Source organism: Anas acuta, chromosome 6, assembly GCF_963932015.1.
Source record: "Anas acuta chromosome 6, bAnaAcu1.1, whole genome shotgun sequence".
NCBI classification, from domain to species: Eukaryota; Metazoa; Chordata; class Aves; order Anseriformes; family Anatidae; genus Anas; species Anas acuta.
The window spans coordinates 19,814,054-19,831,344 of NC_088984.1; the positions used below are offsets into that span (position 1 = coordinate 19,814,054).

General features: G+C 41.8%; 1 protein-coding gene and 1 long non-coding RNA gene across 12 annotated transcripts in view; one reads left to right on the forward strand and one right to left on the reverse strand.

Moving 5' to 3' along the window:
- STK39 (serine/threonine kinase 39) overlaps positions 1-17,291 on the reverse strand; it is a 127,308-nt gene that overhangs the window by 77,027 nt on the left and 32,990 nt on the right. For 3 of the 9 annotated variants that reach the window (XM_068686758.1, XM_068686762.1, XM_068686767.1), the window contains exons 1-2: positions 14,735-14,918; positions 13,672-13,832 (exon numbers count right to left, since the gene is read on the reverse strand). The exons of 1 other annotated variant lie outside the window; for it this stretch is intronic. In XM_068686758.1, the coding sequence (XP_068542859.1) occupies positions 13,672-13,755 (84 nt within the window). In that variant the 5' untranslated portion in view covers positions 13,756-13,832; positions 14,735-14,918. 5 more of the 9 variants (XM_068686760.1, XM_068686759.1, XM_068686763.1 and 2 more) reach the window with 5 other exon arrangements.
- LOC137858694 (uncharacterized) lies at positions 15,039-16,423 on the forward strand. Of its 3 annotated transcripts, none has more exons than XR_011097919.1 (3): positions 15,039-15,159; positions 15,426-15,680; positions 15,823-16,423. It is a non-coding gene; the product is annotated as an uncharacterized lncRNA (long non-coding RNA). The 3 variants fall into 3 exon arrangements; XR_011097921.1 differs by having other exon boundaries at positions 15,044-15,104; XR_011097920.1 differs by having other exon boundaries at positions 15,091-15,220.

Here is a 17,291-nt window from a genome sequence, read left to right on the forward strand (position 1 = left end):
GTTCTCTGAAATTCCAACAAACAAATCTGTCAGGGATTTAAGCTTATCTGATTAAGTTCCTTAAAGTTGTTCTAAATCTGACATTTTCTCTCTGCTTTTGAAGTAACTCAACCCTCGCAGAACCTGTTTCCAGCTGGCAAAGAGAAGGATCTTTGAACAACTACTGACAAATACCATTTTAGCTTTACCTACGCTCCCCTAGCCAAGCCTCAAAAAGGAAGAGCAAAGACAAGATGGCCACACCATACTGCGTGCACTTTGCACGCACAGATACACGTTATGTAGAAAGGTCTGAGACTTTCCACTCACTAACCATTGTGCAGTAACTGTGTTCAAAACAGGCCTACAACTATTCCTTTTTCTTTTCCTCAGAAAAATAAAGACAGCATCCTCATTACCCTTGTAACAATTTACCAAGTCTTACTTTTTAGTAGCTCCTTTTTACTCCGATACAAACATCTTTTAAAGATTCTCACATTTGTAAGTCCCTTCAGATACTCTACCCAACTACACTTCCCTCCACTCCATAGTTCTTCTGTTTCGTCTCAGTACAGAAGAGAAAAACATCAAGAGGATAATGTTATTAGTTGTTGGTGATGGTAAATTTTCTTGACGACTACATATGAAGAACAAGGACATGAACGTATTATGCCAAGTCCAGAGGAGGACCATGAGGATACTCAGAGGGCTGGAGCACCTCTCCTGCGAAGACAGGCTGACAGTGTTAGGGTTGTTCAGACTGGAGAACAGAAGGCTCCGGGAAGACCTTACAGAGGCCTTACAGTACCCAAAGGGAGCTACAGGAAAGCTGGCGAGGGAATCCTCGTCAGCGAGTGTGGTGATTGAACAAGGGGGAATGGCTTTAAACTAAATGAGGGTAGGTAGGTACAGATGAGATACCAGAAGTAAATTCTTTACTCAGAGGGAGGCAAGGTACCAGACCAGGTCGCCCAGAGAAGCTACGGATGTCCCATCCCTGGAAGTGTTCAAGGCCAGGTTGGATGGGGCTTGGCACAACGTGGTCTGGTGGAAGGGACAGAGGATGGAATTAGAAGGTCCCTTCCAATCCAAAACATTGGAAATCAAAATTACCTCACAATTTCTCTCTCCATCTTCACACAACAGTTCTTAAGAACAAAAGCATTTCAAGATAAGCAAGCAAATACTGCTTACTTACAATTCCTGTCTACTTTGTTCTTAATTTAGGCTGCAATCAAACCCTTCCTCTTATAATTCACATGCATACCAGTTTGCTTATCCTTGTCTGTTAGGACACTGACAGAATTCACTTAAAATACACTAAGTGTCCTAGGAAATCTGGGCCCATACATACAACTGCTAATTCTGACAGGTCATCACTTCACAATTAATTTGCTTAACTCCTCACTGAGTTACATAAAATGAATTTGTTCTGCAATTAGGCATTTAAGAACATTACCATTATGGCAATAGAGGCATTAAGCAATCCAGTTGTTCTACGTACTTTTTGTGGTAGAGTAGTTTATGCAAGTGTGAGGCCTAGCAATGCCTACCCCATTCTATGTGTTGAAAGCACATAGCATAAATAATCCAGAAAAAAAAAAAAAAAAAACTCTCCAAAGATGATAAAGGTCTATAAATACTTCTGATCCCACTGCAGTCTTAGGTAAATACCCTGAACATCCGTATCAATTACTATACATTAGGGAAAAGCTAAAAGAGAATTTCTATTTAAGCCCTGATCCAACCTGTGCTAAAGACAAGATACAGCAAGCTTGAGCATGAACCAAACACCATTCTCCATGCAGACAAATAAGGGGATTCACAGTAAGCAATAAAACAACACATAAAACCAGAGACAAGAGGGAATTATTTTTCCCCTGCTTTTTGAACTCGTGTTTTTACACATACACACACCCCCCACACACATACACACACACACAATAAAATAGTGAAAGGACTGGTTAGATGAAGTATTTTGTTAGATAAACTCCAGGAAATATTTTGAGGTTTGCTATGCAACACTGTGTTACAACTCCCTATAAAATCTGCAGAACAAACCTGCAGAACTAACCTCCTCCTGTTGTACACCCAACTGGGGCCTTCCTGGGATAAGGCGAGATGTGGACACGCTGTGCTCATCTTGAATGATTCCGACAGATTCCTAGCCATTTGGCACTTTCCCAACAAAAGACATGAAAAAGTTGAAGTGAAAAATGCGATTTGGTTTAAGAATGTTTCAAACACCAAAATGGATTTTGACTGTCATTATCCATTCATCTTCACAATATATGTCTTTTTTTCAGGCAATTACGTAATTTATTTTTTCCCCTTTTATGGTTGTACCACCAACTTGCTATCAAATTCACAAAGCCAAAAGACATACAAAAGAACATCTGTGTAAAGCATTTTTTTTGCTGCTGTAATACGCTGAGATAAAGTCAGATTACATCAATGACCTAACAGGTCTCACTTTTCTTTTTCAACTTTGTCATCCATATACAAATGCTATTTTGTATAGCATTACACAAAAGCATTTAAATACGTGTTAAAGGTCTTCAGGTTTATTGCAACATTTGACAGAACTCAGAAATTTTGCCTGTGTTTTGAGACAGTAATATTTTTTCTCTTATCGGGTTACTTCAAAAGTATGTCTTTCACATCGTTGCTTCCAATACACGTTTTAAACATTCTACCACGGACTTCAAACTACCTGTTATTAAGAAGAGAAGTTTCCAGGGATTCTGTGAAGGGATTTCTACACTAAGTCTGAGAGATCCCCCTGTCACTAATTAGCCTTCCAGAAAGGACTACCAGCATAGGCATTCTGTTTTTCCTTCACTGATCTGAAGCAGCATAAAACACTTCGCATGGATACAAGCACCACAAAAGGCAGCTTTTTTCTAAATCCATTTGAAAAAGCTGCTAGAATAAACTTCCTTATCATCCAGTCAGCTGCACAACAAAAGAACACTGGGTAATAAATCTCAACTTAAACCAAAGAAGATTATCTAGACAAGACAGAGAAATCTGACATTTTCTTCTTTTGAGATTTTGTATCCAAATTTGTTGTTAAAGGTCTAGTTTTATCTTAGGTTGAAGAGTCAGCACAAATTTCATAGGAAAAATCTTAACAGCAATATTAAGGAATACCCATGTCAGCTGCTTCCTAGATATGTGACAGCCTTGAAAGAATGAAGCCCTAAGCATATTTTTCTGCTGTTTCATACAAAGATACCACCAAACACTTTTAAACCATGGACCCAGAGTATCATTGAAGGCTAAAGGAGTCCTCTAGAGATCACCTAGTCCGACCTCCTTGCTCAAACAGGGTCATCTGCAGCAAGTTGCCCAGACAGATTTTAAGCATCTCTGTAGATCAAGACACCACCACTCCTCTGATCAATCTGTTCCACTGTTCGATCACCATCATGGTAAAAAAAAGTTTTCTTATGTTCACATTGAATTTTATGTTTCTTAATTTGTGCTCATTGCCTCTCACCCTGTCAACTGACACTACTGGTGGCTGGCTCTCATCAGACATTGTCCCAGCCCTAAGCCTCAAATCAAAGATGCCCTGAGGCCCCTAATGATCTCCAGGGCCAGGGACATGCTGAAGTTTTGCAGGCTCATGCCTGAAGTACAAAGCTGAAGAAAATCTTTACTGCAAGACTCCCAGAACAGGTTTAGTTTTTCCAAGCTGAGGCATGACCGGCAGGGTTCCATTTTCTACTTCTTCTAATCTCCTTCTTACACGTGCGTTCAAACCTTATTCAGCCCTCAGTTCTCAGAATAGCTCAAAGCAAAGCCCAAGAATAACACTGGAAGAAACGACAATTTTGAGCTATAGCTATCTATAAAACAATAATCTAGAAGAAAATAATGTAAATTACCTATTAAAAAAATGTTAATCTAACCATTAATTTGAATCATGTTCCTGAACAGCACTGGCATGTTATCATAGCAGATATAAATGCACTGCTTCAGAAGTAGTTTTTTATTTGAAAACTTCAGAGATACAAGGATATTTACTCCAATACTCTTCTAGCATAGAGTCTGATATTCCTAAACTACATCTACCTTAAAACACGACACAAAAACAAAACCTATCTAATCATATTTCATACTAGAAACTTTAAATACTTTTATGTTACATGGCAAGATAAGTTTCTGTAGAGCTTAGTGATGTGGTTTTGGGGAGGACTTTTTAGTGTTAGGTCAGAGGTTGGATCACTAAGTGATCTTGAAGGTCTCTTCCAACCTAGATGATTCTGTGATGATAAATTTCAAGATCTGATTTTTAGTTGAAATATTTTCAGAAGAGAAACATGGACTGTGATTATCCCATCCTTCCTGTTCTTCCATCATCAGTACAGAAACCACTATTCTGTATACATACAAATGCAAACACATTTGGAAGGCAAAACTCACCCTGGAAATGGCTCTGCATAGCTACACCAGATAGGAAGTTCTTGTACTCATTGTACAGACCAGAGACCCCTTATCAGGTTATCTTCTTAAGTCCACTTCACCTTACACAAGCAGGATAAATAGAAGATTTGCTATGCTGAACCATATTTCATCCCCAGGGGAAAAAAAAAAAAAAAAAAAAGGTGTTAAAGGAATTAGTGTTCTTGCACGGAGTAGCACTACAAACAAACACTGTTGTTGATTTAGTTAGTTGCCACATTTTATTGTTTCTCATTTAGTTTGAAAGCAAGCACTTAGGACAATTCTATTTTCTAGGTCTTCTGGATGTCACCACATTCTGCATCATTCTCTTCTGAGAATGGAGAACAGCAACCTACCAACACAAAGAGTTCTGCTACCACAGTCATGAAGATCTGCAATTAACATTACAGTGCTGAGCTATAAAGCATCTTTAGCTAGCTCACTGCAACAGAATACGTTCTGCTAGAATGAGCCTGTCATGGACGCACAGTACAAGCAAAAACTTACCTATTTCTGATTCCATTCCTCATGAAATAATAGAGAAGTTGGAGCAATACAAATGCTATCATAGTATTGAATTTTCATCAGGTGATTCTAATCTAATTCCAATAGAGTTCCAGCTCAGACTGGAAGCACGAGGCTAACAGAAACAAGTAAGTTTAGGTTCAGTCCACATAATAAAATGTCTTCAAATCAAAGAAGTGAGAAGGGAAAATAAAATTTATAGATCAGTTTTGATCCTTCTCAGTCTGAATATGATCCTTCTCAGAAGACAAAAAGGTATAGCCCAAGCTCATGATCTCATCCATATTACTTTTACAGGATAGAAAACACGATCAGCAGGTAAATACACAACATTTTTCCAGTATAGTCAATTAACTATTTTTGTACCACTACCATAAAACAGGTATACTTGGCACACAGTTTGCTTACAGCTATAATCATTTGTTTCTATTAAGAAAAACCTCAGACATCCAATATTGATCTTGACCTACAAGATCAAGAGTCTTAGGTTCATGCTACATCTATCTGAAAGCATGACTAGGAACACTTAAAACCTTCCAGTTTTCCACCTGCTTTATTCCCCCATTTCTCTTCAAGTGCATTAGCATAGCTCAGCTTAAAAGCTATGCAACATAATCATTACAGCAGCCTTATACGACATCCTTGAGTTTCACCTACATTTTACTTCTGATCAGAATACCTCTGAGGCACGTAGATATTCACAGGAATAATTAGACTAATAAAACAATTCAGAAATCGTTAATCATAAAGATAAAGGAATAATGGAGACAGCTAATTTATCACAGTGAGGTTTCACCAAGCCACGGAGTGAAGTCACATGCTTAGTCAAATACCTGGGGACAAAGGACCGGAAACATTAACTCCATCGATGCCGCAAACTGAACACACCAGCAACCAAATGAACAATGGTGACAGTTACAGCTTTCTGCTGAGCCTCACTTTGCAGAAAGTAGCAGAACTGCCACACTCAGCACCCTTGAAAAATTGCACCAGAAATCTCTTCAGATAGGCTCTTGAAAACCCACCACCTTTATCAGCACTGCCAGTGTCTTCACAGAGTCACAGAAGCTCCCCAAACAAGTCACCAGTCAACCTGAAGTGTAGAACATTGTATGATACATGAAAGAAGGAAAAAGTTTTAAAGCATGTTCTTACAATGCTGCTCACAGCAGCTGTTCCACACTGAAGATGCAAAGCCTGGCTGCACGGCTTAAGAAGAATCAAGTTTCCACACTTCCCAGCGGAACTGCTCCTCTTGCAGCACTCAAGCCAATTCTGGGCTTTTGGGGTCTGAAGTTCCAGACCTTCTCTTTCGGAAGAATCTGGGGTGGGGGAAGAGGGTAGAAAGCAGAGGGGCACGAGATCCAAGTGAAAAGGAGGCAGACAGATTCCAAGAGCTGGAAACACAGCATACGCTCATGTAAGTTATAATTATGTAGTACCAGTCAACTGCCTGACATGCTGAGCATGATGATTATGTGTTCCTTTACCCTTCTGTTTAACAAATTATAAACAAGACTTGCTAGTTACTTGCAATAGCAACAAAATCAAAGCAAGTTAGCCAAAAATGAAGAAAACATGTGCTCTCCATGCCATTCAGATTACAATATAACTAATCTTCTTCCTGACAAGTTTGAATCCCAATTGCATAAGCTACAATTTTAAAAGTTACTACAATAGCAAGGTTTGATCAATGAATCACTTAAAGACTGATGTCTTAAAGACGACAGAAACTACAGTTTTGTCACCAATCTCAGTATTTCTAGCATAGAAAGTTCATTTTCTTTGGGAGAACAAAAAAAAAAAAAAGGTCAAGACAGAGCTCCCTTCCCCAACACTGCTATTATCATGTGTGGACATGTCAAATAATAACTAAGTGCTCTGCACAGCCTTGTCTGCAGCATGGCACTGAGGATGTTCTAAGAGGTATTTTTAATTGTACCATGGCAGTCTTTACATTGACAACTGAATTAAAAGCCACCCCCTTTACATTACTCAATGAGGATTTAACTTTTGTTTAGTTTCTTCAAATGGTTATTAGCTGACAGGCGATCTCAATCAATTATATCCCAAAATGTAGAATTTTAACCTGCAAAACAAACTCTCCCTGTCAAGCTACAGATGTATGAAGCTATGTTCACTTCAACTCACATGATGAATGTTATGAATGCTGTATTCGATGTGCGCATACACAATATACTCATGCTGCCTTTATAACTTAAGAGTTATTGTTAACAACTGTAATTTGCTTTGGATCAGAATTAAGGTAAATACGCACGTTTGTTTTGACAAAGTTTTAAGATAAAGATGTCAGGTAGCATTAAGCATTACTTATCAAATTACGCAGTTTTGTATACAGGAATTACAGGGGGTTTCAAAAACCCCTGCAAAAGCAAATATCCAAGGTGACTGATTCAAAAGCCCTTCAATTGTTCACCCCACCCCAAACATTCTCAAAAAAAAAAAAAAAAAGATTAATTAAGCAGAGGGATAAGAAATTTTTGAGTGTGAATGAGGCACAAGCATCTAAATAACAAAATACAGTACTGTATTACTGTATTTTACCTTTTTAACTACAGAGAAACTTTTCAAAACAGCATATACTATGCTTACAAACTTGAACATCAGTTCCTAAGCATCATAATCAGACCCTCTCTACAGAGCCAAACTAAGATCCCTGATAACAACAAAAACAGGGGAGTATTCTCTGTCAGACAAAGAGCCTTTAGCAACACACATGCAGCAAGGGAAAAAATAATAAGTATTCAATTCCACAGAAACACCAAAGACCTCTTGGCTGTTAATGTGAGAGTGGCTCATAGACCGCTTACAATAAGGGCTACAAAATGAGCAGAACAGCCATGAGCTATAAGCTGTTTTAGTCAAACTCCCAACACATTTGACTTAACACTGAACATCACAAGGTAGCAAATGACAACATATTTTAGAGTTCAAAGTTAGAAAGGCTAACTAGGAATACTAGACAGAAGCCTCAGTTCAATTAAAGTAGCTTTTTAATGAGCTGCAACCAATGTAAAGATAATCCATCATTTGGAACTCTTTATTTTTCCAATTAATTCTGCCTGTTTTCTAGATTCTTAATTCTCCAGATCAGTTGCAACTGGAGAAGTGAAATTATTGCTTTGTAAGAGGAGCAAGCAGCCATCCTAATGGCTCTTTGTCCCTAACAGAATCTTCCCCCAAACTATCAGTGCAGTTTTACAAACACCAAGTTACAGCCAGTAAGAGAACATCAACTCCAATGCAGTTTTTCAAGAGCAAAGTCTCTTGTTCATATCAATTAAAAAAAACAAAAAACATTTAGTGCTGCTTTGTCTCATCCATGTGATGTAGGACTCATAACAATATGAAGAATACAAATATAATTAAGACTACTCAATTTTCATGCTTTTATATTGATTATCATTTAAACATTTGTTTTGTGCAGATTTCCATTGCTTCTCAGGAGGAAAAAACCTTGCTTGTGTGACAGCAATTGAGACAAATCTATTTCAGCTGTCTTATCCAGACTACTCGGAAATAAACTCAAACTGAAAAGAAATCTCAGAGTATTGGTTTTATTACCTCTGTTATTTTGTTTGTTTATTCTTTTAACCTAAGTCATATCCAGCTACAAAATAAATAAACAAAATCCACAGCACATTTTATCTTGATATATTAAAGTCACACAAAGATTTCCCAAATCTTCACAAAATTAAGTCTGGCTGTCCCTTAATAGCAATTACCATTCTTATCTCTAACTCCTACGGGAAGGCTGTTTTGGACCCTCACCATCCGAACAGTCAGGAATCCCCTTTTAATGCCTAAATGCGTAGGTTTCTACAGCCTATATCCATGTGAATTAATGCAACAATTTCCTTATCTCTTAACTCTATCCTACACATTTACAGACAGCAATCAGAATTTCTTCTTGCCCCGGTAAAGATTTGGATACAGGCATTAATAGGAAGAGCCTCTTCTTTCCATGAGATCAGCCATGCAGCAAATCAAACAGGGAACCTGATCTGACCGAAAACTAACCCAGCAGAACTAGTTTTCTGACAGATCAATGAGATCTTCTCAACAGCTGCCTGTTGTAGCAGATTAAATGTATCATGCAACTGCATACCAAGAGTTTACAAAGAACTTGCTAACAACCTTAAAAATAAAACACACGTGAAATAACATCTCCTAAGAAGCACAACTTACAGCTAGCATTCTCACAGGCACTTGAACCTCCTAACAATTGCAAAGAAAGCAACAGACAGAGAAGGGAAGGCAGAAGAGCCATATCATTTGACATCCATACCATGTGGTCTTGCTTTTCAAAATTGCATTTGGCCAGGCACAGATGAGCAGTAAGAAGCATTCACGCTCTCATAAAGAGGGCAAAATTTCTCCAACCCGCTAAATCCACAGGATAGAGACAACATATATGACAAGTGATGATTTTAACTTTTTATCCTATGATCATCACAAACTTTTAAATGCCCCCTAGAACAGCCCATTGAAGTCATTTTGCACCGTGTATATTAATTGCCATATGATATAAAGTTTACTCTTTTGCGAAGTGCTGTGATAAAGCATCTTGGGGTACCTCACCCTGCGTACCTTTCCTCCTGCAAAGCCCACAGAGACGCTCCAATACATTGTTTTTCACATTTAAGTGGCAAAGGGCTGTTGTAACTGAAGCCAGCCCTGAGGACTCAACCCAGTCCCTCTGGAAGAGTTGGGCAGTGCCTTCCACAGATGAAGGGCTGTGCTTTGGTGGTGCATGGTATTGCTCACGTTCACAAGGCATTTGACCTTAGCACGGCTGCCGCAGAGGGACAGGAATGGCTGCTGAGCTGAGGTCAGGCTGGATCCTTCTCCCCTCCCTCAGATATGAAGTTGCTTCAGGAACCCCTCACCAAACTCATTCAAGTAACAATTCTGGAGATGTTGGATGAATGTTATGTCCACATTTGGTCAACTGCATGGAATTCACTGTTTTACTGTTTTTAAGAGCATTGCAACCAAATTTAATGGTCTCCAGTATGTTGAAGCAAATATATATGCATATATTAGACTAATCATAAGATCTGTCACGATACAAAATAAACCTCAATGCATTTAAGAAAAAAGTCACATATGTAGCCTAAACTTAGTAAAAGTTCAACTCAAGCCAGCTAAGTTCACTATGTCTAAGAACCCAATTCAACACAACCTGGCCTCAATTTCCTCACTAGGCATTCACTTTATTGTAGAAATATTGATATCTAATAGCACCAATAGGTAACAAGCAATAAAGTTTCCTTCAGATAGGTATTTGTGACTCCAACTAGCATCTACCCTTATAATGGACAAATTCTTAAAAATTATTATTTAGAAATGATTTACACTACAAAAAAATGCAGGCTTTATAAGTGGAAAGGAGAAAGACATTCAGGAACTCTCACCCAGCCCTTCTGCAGAACTGCAAGAGAAAATAACCACTATTAAAATAACTCATATGACTCACGTCACACCCTAAGCAACCCTAGACAAGGCTTAATCCAACACTTTCTGACGCTTTTTTCTTAAAAACACTTAGAAGAAAGACTTGCTCCTCAGCAAAGACAGAGCTTATACCAGTAGCATTGCTTCTGCTTGGCTAATTTAGACCCATCCCCATGCTGAGCAAGATGAAAGCCTCTGGGAAACAAACCTGTGCCTACATGGGGCCTTCACCAAGAGCTGCTTCAGGCGCGTTACCTCCCTGGACCTGTTGGTACCCAACACCTGAACCCTCGTCCCTCCTTAGTCCCTTCTCACAGCCTAGGAAGTGCAGACAAGCACAACAGGACCACCTGGGCTAGCAGCAAGTCACCCCACTTCAAGGAAGAAGTTCTCAGCTGTTTGGATTGTGCTCATGGAGAACAGCGTAATGACAGAACTGGGTACCTACAGCTCGCAGCCCCCATCGCCAACATGCATTCTGGTTGTCCTCAGCCTGACAGTGGTTAGCGATGGCTGTGCAATATCAAAGATCACCACCAGCATCACCAGGCAAAGCTCCTGGATTTTTTCATCAAAATGGCCTCACGCACATGCCACAACCCCAGTCCGACCTGGCTTTTACCACCTGCAGCATCTGCTCCAAGTTCAAAGCATCACACACAAACACAAGCAAGTTTTCCCAAAGTAGTTTATTAGCAACAAGCAACGTGTAGATCAGGAGACAGACACCTGCCCACCCCACGCACTGCTAGCCACTGCCACCTCGTCACACTGCACAACTCCGCATGCATGGGGTGAAGATGGAGCACGTGTGACTCGCACTGACCGGACAGACAGACGGACAAAGCCCCCTGCGGAGGGGGGCTGGCAGCAAACCGGGACAAAAGCCGGGGTGCGCCGGGGGAGCCGGGCTGCAACCCCCGGAGCACACGGCCGGGACCGGGGGCACGGGGAGGTGGATGGGGGGCGACACCGACCGCTTGGGGGGAAGAGGACAGGGCTCAAGAGCAACCCAGAAAGACGACAAGAAAAGCGAAAAGGAAGTCAGGGCGATGCAGCAGCAGGTCTCCGGGCGAGCTCTACCTCCCCCATCCAAGCACCGGAAAAATGCCGACTAATCGGAGCGGATGCGCGCACAGCTGCGCGCACGGCCGGCCGCGCATCCGCAGAGTTGCCGGGGTCCCGGCGGAGAGCGGGGCTCGGCGTGGGGCTGACGCCGCCTCGCAGGGCACCGGGGCGAAACCCCCCGCGCCGGGCCGAGCCGGGCCGGGCCGGGCCTCACCGGGCGGGGCGCGGCGGTTTCTAGAAGGAGCCGCCGCCCCCCGGGGCCGCCGCCGGCGGGCGGATAAAGTTTGCGGCAGCCGCCGGCGGCGCCGCCGCAGTGCCGGGCGCATCCGCCGCAGGCAGCGAGCCCCAGCCCGCCGGGGGCCGCCCGCCCCCCCTCCCCCCGGCGGCATCCCCCCGCCGCCCGCCCGGCCCCGCTCCGCTCCGCTCCCCGCCGCACTGACCGATGACCTCCTGCAGCTCGTAGGCGTCCCTGCAGATGGGCCAGCCGACGGCCGGGGCGGCGGGCGCCGCCTGGGGCTGCTGGACGTGGACCGGCGACTCGCCCGGCTCCGCCATGATGCTGCGGGAGCGCCCAGGCAGCCGGCGACCTTCTTCAAACTTCCCTTCCAGCAGCACCTTTCGGCCGCGCTCCCTCCCGGCCGCCCGGCGGAGGGAGGGAGGGAGGAGGCAGGGCACCGAGGGGGAGGAGGCAGAGGCGGGCGCCGCCGCCGGCCCCGGCCGCTCGCCCCGCGCCGCTGAGGGGAGCGGCTGTGGGGCCGCCGGCGGAGCGCGGCCCGCGCCCCCCTCGCGCGGCCCCGGCGGCGCCTCCCGCCCCCTCCGGCCCCGGCCCCGGCCATCTTCCTCCGCGCCCAGCGCCCGGCTCCGCGGGCGCACCCCCGGGGGAAGCCGAGCCCCGCGGCAGGGATGCCGGCGAGCACCTGTTAGGCCAGCAGCAGCAGCGGCCGGGCACACAAGCCTTACTGCCGGCAGCGCTGCTGCCGCACGGTTGTGTTGGAGGTTCAGGGCACCGAGAGCCGCTGGGGTTTGGCGGCTCCCAGGGCTCCGCACAGCAGCGAGGCGGCCCCTGGGGACAGGTAGCGGGGCCTCCCTGCAGCCAGCCCCTGCCCAGCGATTCCAGCAGATGCGCCAACAGAGGTCACAGTTAACCTTTTCCACTGCTTGCCCTCATGCAAGATCAGATTTTAAGAATCCCTCATGATTCTCTGCTATTAATATTACCATGGAATTTTGTTTTTTAAAACTTTTCCACCCTCTTAGCAGTAGCGCCACTGTTGTATAATGCCAGCAGGATTTCACTTACTATGAAATAATTTAGGAAAAAGAGAGCTATTTGTACAGCCTGCAGTCTCACGCCTACTTTGAATACTTTGCATTAAAAGATTTATGGAAATCTGAATGGTAAGAAAAGATTTTCATCATAGATTAAAAATTTCACTTCCTACTACAGGAGGAATTTAAGGTCATTGGAGCTAATAATGGAAATGTGAGCAGGAACCTTCTCAAAGCAAGCATTGGTTAATATCAAAATCCAATCTCAAAGCTGTCAGGAAGCATGATGAAGTGTGCTATAAAGCCATAACAAAGGGATACATGTAGCTTGTTAAATACTTAATTCAGTCCTAGGTCAATTCAGGATGAGCCTCTTTTACTAAACTTTATGTAGCTTATTTGGTAAATACTTTTAGTAACTAGAAGCAAAACAAAAAGATCTATTTTACTGTGTTACTAAGAAAGCAGAATAAAAAAAATAAGATTTTCAATCACTGCTTAACATTTCAATAGGTGTATAAGCAGCTTGCAAATGGGGACTCGTTTGTGCACTGAACTCCTATTTTCTTACAGACAAGAGCTAAGCTCAGTATGGCAACCCACAGTAATAGAAAAATCATTATTGCATGCTTTTGTGCTGAAATAATGATTTCCCTCAAACTAGTTTTTAAAAGCAATTAAGATATCTTCATATACACACGTTAGAAATTATCTGCCACAAAACTAAAGGTCAACATGACTTGGAAGAGGAAGTATTAAATTGTCATTCAATATTAAGCTCAATGCCAAAACTAGACAAACTTGTTGTTAGTAGAGAAGACCTTTCTGCCAGCAATAGCATGGAAAAAAAATAAGACAGCATAGGGCAAATCAATCAGCACAGAGAAATGGGTTACTCACTAATGATGGAAAACAGCCAGCTTCTCCATCTGTACTCAGCTGTTGCGGGTGGTGGCAGGGGGATGTTTTCAGTTCCTGAGCCATGAATTCCTGTGATGCTCCCGCCCTTTCACTAGCTAAACTGCTGGTTTATATCTGACACCATCATAGCATTGTAAGTCCTGGGACAAAAATCACAACTTCGGTAATTTCTAGGGAGTACCTGCACTCCCCCATTTCTTGAAATTAGCAGCTTTTATAGGAAGAATTTTTCAGGATAGCAACTCAACAAACAGAGGGACCTGTGGGAAGTGCTCCGTGCAACCTGGATAATACTCAAAGTTCCAGAGCAGAGTGCTATAATGCAAAAGAAAGCAACAGCAAGACCTTGAAGCAGTTGGTTTGTGCTAGTAGGCCAGCTGCCTTTTGGAAGCAGGTCCCCTGCTGGAGATGTACGGGAATAGTCCTGCTGCTTAAAGGAGTTCGGGAAATACTGTTTGATCATGCTTTTCAAACATTGAGTGAATAGCTATCCGAGATTCTGGATATTTCATATTCTGGATATCCGAGATTGTGGACTTTGTGAGCTAGGACTCACAAAGTCAGTGTTCTGGACGTCAAAGACAGCTCAGAACAGTCCTATCCCATCTGAACATGGCGTGGTCTTTCCAAGTGCTTCAGAAATGTAGGACTCAAGATTTTCAAAGCCACTGGATTGACTCACCCAATGATTGATTTCAAAAGTGAAGTGTTTTACATAGCCAGCCTACAAAAACACTAGTGCTATTTAAAGGCTTGTAGAACACCACAGGAAAGAGTTAAGACAGTGCTCGTACCTTTCAGTAGCCCCCCCATAGTACCATGTGAAGACAGAACAACAGTGTTCAGAGCAAAATAATTCTGGCTCAATCTGTAGGTTTGAAGGATTTAACTAAGAATAACACTTGTGTCCACAGCAACACAAGTGACCAATTAGTTACCCTTATAAATATACCTATATAAATATATAGGTAAATATATAAATATACCTATATAAGGTCAGAAATAAGCATAAGGAATAGGGGTCACAAACAATAACACATACCACTAGAAACACACCCAATCCTTTTTTTCTGACAAAAAGGGAAGAAAAAAATAGGAAGAACAGCAGGCACAACCTACTGCCACATAAACCACAGCAACCACAACCACATAAACTAGCACAAACTTAAACAGCAAGAAAGAGCTATCTTTGCTATCACGTCTGTCTTAGAGACACAAGCAAAGCAAAGCCATATTCTCACCCAAAATTGGCCTAATATTGCAGTTATAACCATCACATGGTACAGCACAGCTGCCTGCAATTTTGTACCTTAGGTTTGAAAGCCTCTAATTTGATAGGAGTGAGGAATGGCTGTGCTTTTAAACGACACCATTGAATACAATGGCTGATACAACAGCAGCTGGTGCTGATGGTCGGGGACTAAATACTTTCAATCACCCTTTCTCTTCTAGTAAATATATAGTTAAGTAGGTAACAGATACATTATTGTCACTGGGATGCTTGCTTTTATAAAAGCTTGTAGTTTAGGTTAGTTTTTGCTTACACAAAAAGCATTAGTATCTTTTTGGCAATATGAATTACAAAAAGGGTCTTAATACACTGGGACCTTTGGTTCATTAGTCACTGTGTCAGCTCTGCTTTTGCTAAGTCTCCCTGAAATTAGTATCTTACAGGGCATAGTGACCTTACAAAACAAGTTGCTTTTTTTTTTTTTTTTTTTTTTTTTTCCTAGGCTGAAGGCCTTGATGTCTGTGTCTCTTCTCCTCCTCCACCTCCCTTCTTTGTAAAGCTTTGCAAGCTCAGCAAGTTTCCTCCTTAAACTCAGGCTGTAAGATTTTGTGTTCTGGATATTAACGATTGTTGAATCAGTAATCATTAAGCTGCAATTCATTGTTATGTAGTTAGATTGGCCTTTTAATTATTTCTTCATATGCTATGCCCCAAGCTGTTACTGGTCCTTGCAATAGAAGCTTCCACTGCCTTTCTGGTAAGTGCAGTCAGTGCCCCAACACCTACCCCTGTGATTAGTGGCTTTTCCTATCAGAAATAGAATGAAGCCCTGTTTTCTTTCATGAAGACACCAAACCTTTTTCTTAAGTATTTTCTTATTTAACCATCTGATTTTTCAGGCCACAGACGCAGAAAATACTCACAACTTAGTCTCAACTGCTCTGAACTTAAGGGACCATTATGGGCATTTTGAAGAAGTCACTTAAAATAATAATGGAGCCTATGCAAGCTTCTCTGCAGAGCTGGAGAGTGGAGATGGTCTCATACGAGCTATTTCTTCAGTGTCACAGCTAACATTGCATGGTAGAACTTGCATTAAGATAATTACATCTTCATGTCTTCCCCATCCAGTTTTTGAGATGAAACCATGAGAACGCATATTGCAGCTGACTTGCTGCTGTTACCAAGCCAGCCGAAACTGAAAATCACCGGTTTAAAAATGACTGGCTCAGTCCGGCACCATAAGCATTGGTGGCTCATTACCTACATCATGATGGTGCACCAATGATTATATATTTCAAACATTCCAAATTCAGAATTCTGTATACACTCAGAATATTTACACAGCAGTTAGTCATGCATTGACAACAGTAGCCTTTTGGCAACATATACTTTTTGGAACTTGCCAGAATATCAATTTCTGCTATGATGATTCAAATGAATTTAGGATACAGTCACCATGAAGATGACACTGGACTAAAGATTAATGTTGCTTTTGAATTCCAGTTTAATATTATTAAGATGTTATGGGGGTGTCTGAGTTACTGAGGCTTTTAACAGGAATGAACTCTCTCTGGCTGTGGATGAATAAAAAACATAAATATGTTGATCTAGGAGCTTCCATGGCTTTCATGACTGTGGGGTATGAATGTCTCATGCATATTAATAAATTAATATTCACATACCGAAAGGCTGGGGAGTATAATTATCTCAATTTTACAACTGGAAACAGAGAGCTTTAGGGATTTGCTAAAGGTCGTACAAGAATTCTGTAGCAAAACTAGGACTATAATGCATTTTCTAAGGATGAGATTCCACACAGTCTCACAGCGAGATCAGGCTGGTTGGTAATTCCCAGTTTGGTTCAGCTGAAAAAAAAATTAACTAGTTTACCAGGCAGCCAAATGAGTGAGAGAGGGGATGAACTGGAGAGGCATGAGAAACTGGCCAAAAGTGGAGAATAGAACGTGGTACCATTTCAATGAGAGCACAGTTTTAGATTTGTTAAATGGTTACGGAATGACAGTAAATCCTAAACAAATAACTTCATTATAAAAGGCTATTCATTGCTTGTGTAAATGACCCTAGCCTTTCCACATTTTCCATTTATAATATCAGGAAAAGAACAGTTCATACTTTACTGGAAAGCTACAAACTTCAATTCAGCAATGTTTGTAAAGTGCTTGAGCGCTTGAGATTGAAACACTAAAAATAAAATGTTTTACTTTTACTTTGAGGGATGTAAGATGAAATCATTTTGTAATCTTAAAGCTGTAAGTATGCCTGTATATGAAACCCAACTATTAAACAGAAATTTATGATGACTTTTAAAATTACCTTTTTTTTTTCTTTTTTCTAATGGAAAACC